Below are 2669 nucleotides of genomic sequence, written 5' to 3' on the forward strand. Positions count from 1 at the left end.
GCGCCCGGCGGGAGAAGCGGCCCCGGCGGTGCCCGCAGCCGGGTGACACGGGCCGGACACGGCGGGGACCGGGAGCGGGGGGTGAGGAGCACCGGGAGTCGCCGCGGGTGGACGTGTCCCCGCGGGTGGACGTGTTCCCGCGTGTGTCCCACGGCGGCGGCTGTGTCCTTGTGTGTCCCCACAGGACTCTAGCAGTGCTTGTGTCCCCATGGGGTTGATGTGTCCCCACGGGGTTGATGAGTCCCCAAACGTCCCCATGGCACCTCCAGGTGCAGGTGTCCCCGTGGGACTGCAGCTGTCCTCATGGGGCCATTGAGGTGCTCATGTCCCCATGGGGCTGCGTGAGTCCCTGCAGGGCCATGGAGGTCCGTGTGTCCCCGTGGGGCACAGGTGTGTGGGCAGGCTGTGGGCACCACTGGCTGTTTACGCTATTTCTAGACCTGGCAACCCACGGCTGTTTGTATCGGCCCCCCGTGGGGGGGCAGCGCCTCCCCCGTGGGGGATCCCACGCCGTGCCATGCCGTCGGGCTGCACCGGACATGCGCCATGGTGCTGGGCACCAATTCACCACTGCCTGGCCTGGCCTGGCCTGGCCGCTCCGCCCTGCTCCGCTCCTTGGMGCGGGGCTGCAGGAGCTGGCGTGCCCCAGAGCTCCCGGCTGGGATGCACCACTGGGGCCAGGGTGACGCCGGGGCCGCGCGGGGCGATGCCCGCGGCATTGCGCGAGCGAAGCCGCCAGCGCAGCCCTGCCGCTGCAGCCGCGCAGGTTGGGCTGCCGCCCACGCCACCCTGCGTCGCTCCCCACGTGCCCCCCTCCAAGTGACGCATCCAGCCGCCACCGCATCCCCCCGCCCTCGGGGCTGAGCCCCACGGCGCGGGCCCTGGCCCACAGCAGCGGTGCTGCCCTGGCAGCGAGACGGCAGTCAGCTGCTATCAAAACTAAACCTTTACTGGGGGCGGCGGGAGCTGCCTGCAGCGGGGCCGGGGAGCAGCAGCGCGGGCCGGGGCCCCCAGCCTCAGGGCGCCGGGCCCGGCTGCCGGCGCTCCTGCATGGAGAAGGACTGGCTGCGGATGCGGAAGGCCACCTCCTGCGTCCGGAAGGTGAGGCCGAAGATGTCCTCGTGGTACCGGTTCTTGTCCTGGGCAGAGGGGCGTCAGGGCGCTGGCGGGACGGCGCGCCCGCCCCCTGGCCCCACTGCCCCCTTACCCGCAGCTCGCTGATGAAGTCCCCCGCCTGCCCCAGCGTCATGCCGGCCTGCTGCACCAGGATGTGCTGCACCGTCTGCAGCACGCCTGTGGCCATGGTGACGTCCCCGCACACGTACATGTGTCCCGCGCTCTGGCACAGCACCCGGTGCACCTCCGCCGCCAGCTGCGTCCGCAGCACATCCTGCACGTAGGTCTGGGGGGAGTGGGGAGGGGTGTCACAGGGGGCCGTGCCGCCGCTCCAGCCCCATCACCGGCCTCGCCCTGTCCTCTGCCCAGCATGTCCGTGTCCCCATCTCCATCCCATCCCCGTCCTTATCTCTACCCCGCATCTGTGCTTGTCTGTGGCCCCATTCCCATCTCTTTCCCATCCTGTTCCTGACCTCTCTTTGCCTCTTTCCTCGTACTGGTATCTGTCCTTGTCTGTATCTCCATCAGTCCCCATCCCCATCCCATCCTTGTCCCCATCCCTGTCCTTGCATGCCTAGCTCTATCCCTGTCCTCATCCCTTCTGTGTCCCTATCCCCATCTCCATCCTTGTGCTGCTTCTGGTCCCTGCCCCCATCTCTGTCTCACCACGGTCCCCATCCCACCCTGGTCCCCAGCCCTGCCCACATTCCGTCTTGTCTCCATCCCATTCCACCTGCATCCCCATCACCRTCCTGCCATGGTTCCCATCCCTTCCTGGTCACCATCCCTGTCCACATCTTATCCTGTCCCCATCCCACCCCATTCCCATCCTCCCACCACAGCCCCCATCCCACCCCATTCCACCCCATCCCGTCCTCATCCCTGTCCCACCACAGTCCCCGTTCTCATCCCACCCCCATCCCTGTCTCCAGGCCATCCCATCCCATCCTGTCCCCGTCCTGCCCGTGGCAATGGCGATCGCACCTTGGGGGTGTCCGGCTCACGGGAGAAGGCGGTGAGCACCTGGCTGAGGGCGCCGCGCTCCTGTGCCTCCTCCATCTCCTGCCGGTAGATGTGGTCCAGCGCGGACGAGCGGCACCCGAACACCAGCACCATGCTGCCCAGGGGCCCGCCTGCTGGCAGGGAGCACCGCCAGTGGCACCCACGTCACCCTGCTCCCGGCATCCCGAGGTCCCCATGGCCCGGGTCCTCATGCCCCGCATCTTTGTGCCCCGCGTCCCTGTGCCCCACGTCCCTGTGTCCCGTGTCTGCATCCCGCATCCCCCACAACCCCGCGTCCCTGTGCCCCACATATGTGTCCCTGCATCCCCCGGGTCCCTGCATGCTGCATCCCTGTGCCCCGTGCCCCCATGCCCCACATCTGTGTCCCTGCATCTCCCCAGGTCTCTGCATCCCATGTCCCTATGCCCCATGTCTCCATGTCCCACATCTGCATCGCACATCCCTGTGCCCCGTGTCCTCCCATGTCCCACATCTGCATCCCTGCATCCTTCAGGACCCTGCATCCTGTGTCCCTACGCCCCACATCCCCA

At 68.2% G+C, this 2669-nt stretch overlaps 1 protein-coding gene across 1 annotated transcript in view; it reads right to left on the reverse strand.

Annotated features, from left to right (window-relative positions):
• Positions 1–935: 935 nt before the first annotated feature.
• NOS3 (nitric oxide synthase 3) overlaps positions 936–2669 on the reverse strand; it is a 13462-nt gene continuing 11728 nt past the window's right edge. Inside the window, exons 21-23 of the mRNA XM_085312003.1 lie at positions 2101–2278; positions 1208–1402; positions 936–1139 (exon numbers count right to left, since the gene is read on the reverse strand). Coding sequence (XP_085168129.1) covers positions 1017–1139; positions 1208–1402; positions 2101–2278 — 496 coding nt within the window. The 3' untranslated portion in view covers positions 936–1016. The remainder of the gene's footprint in view (positions 1140–1207; positions 1403–2100; positions 2279–2669) is intronic.

Source organism: Rhea americana, unplaced genomic scaffold (assembly GCF_003343005.1).
Source record: "Rhea americana isolate MKP2758 unplaced genomic scaffold, rheAme1 scaffold_354, whole genome shotgun sequence".
NCBI lineage: Eukaryota > Metazoa > Chordata > Aves > Rheiformes > Rheidae > Rhea > Rhea americana.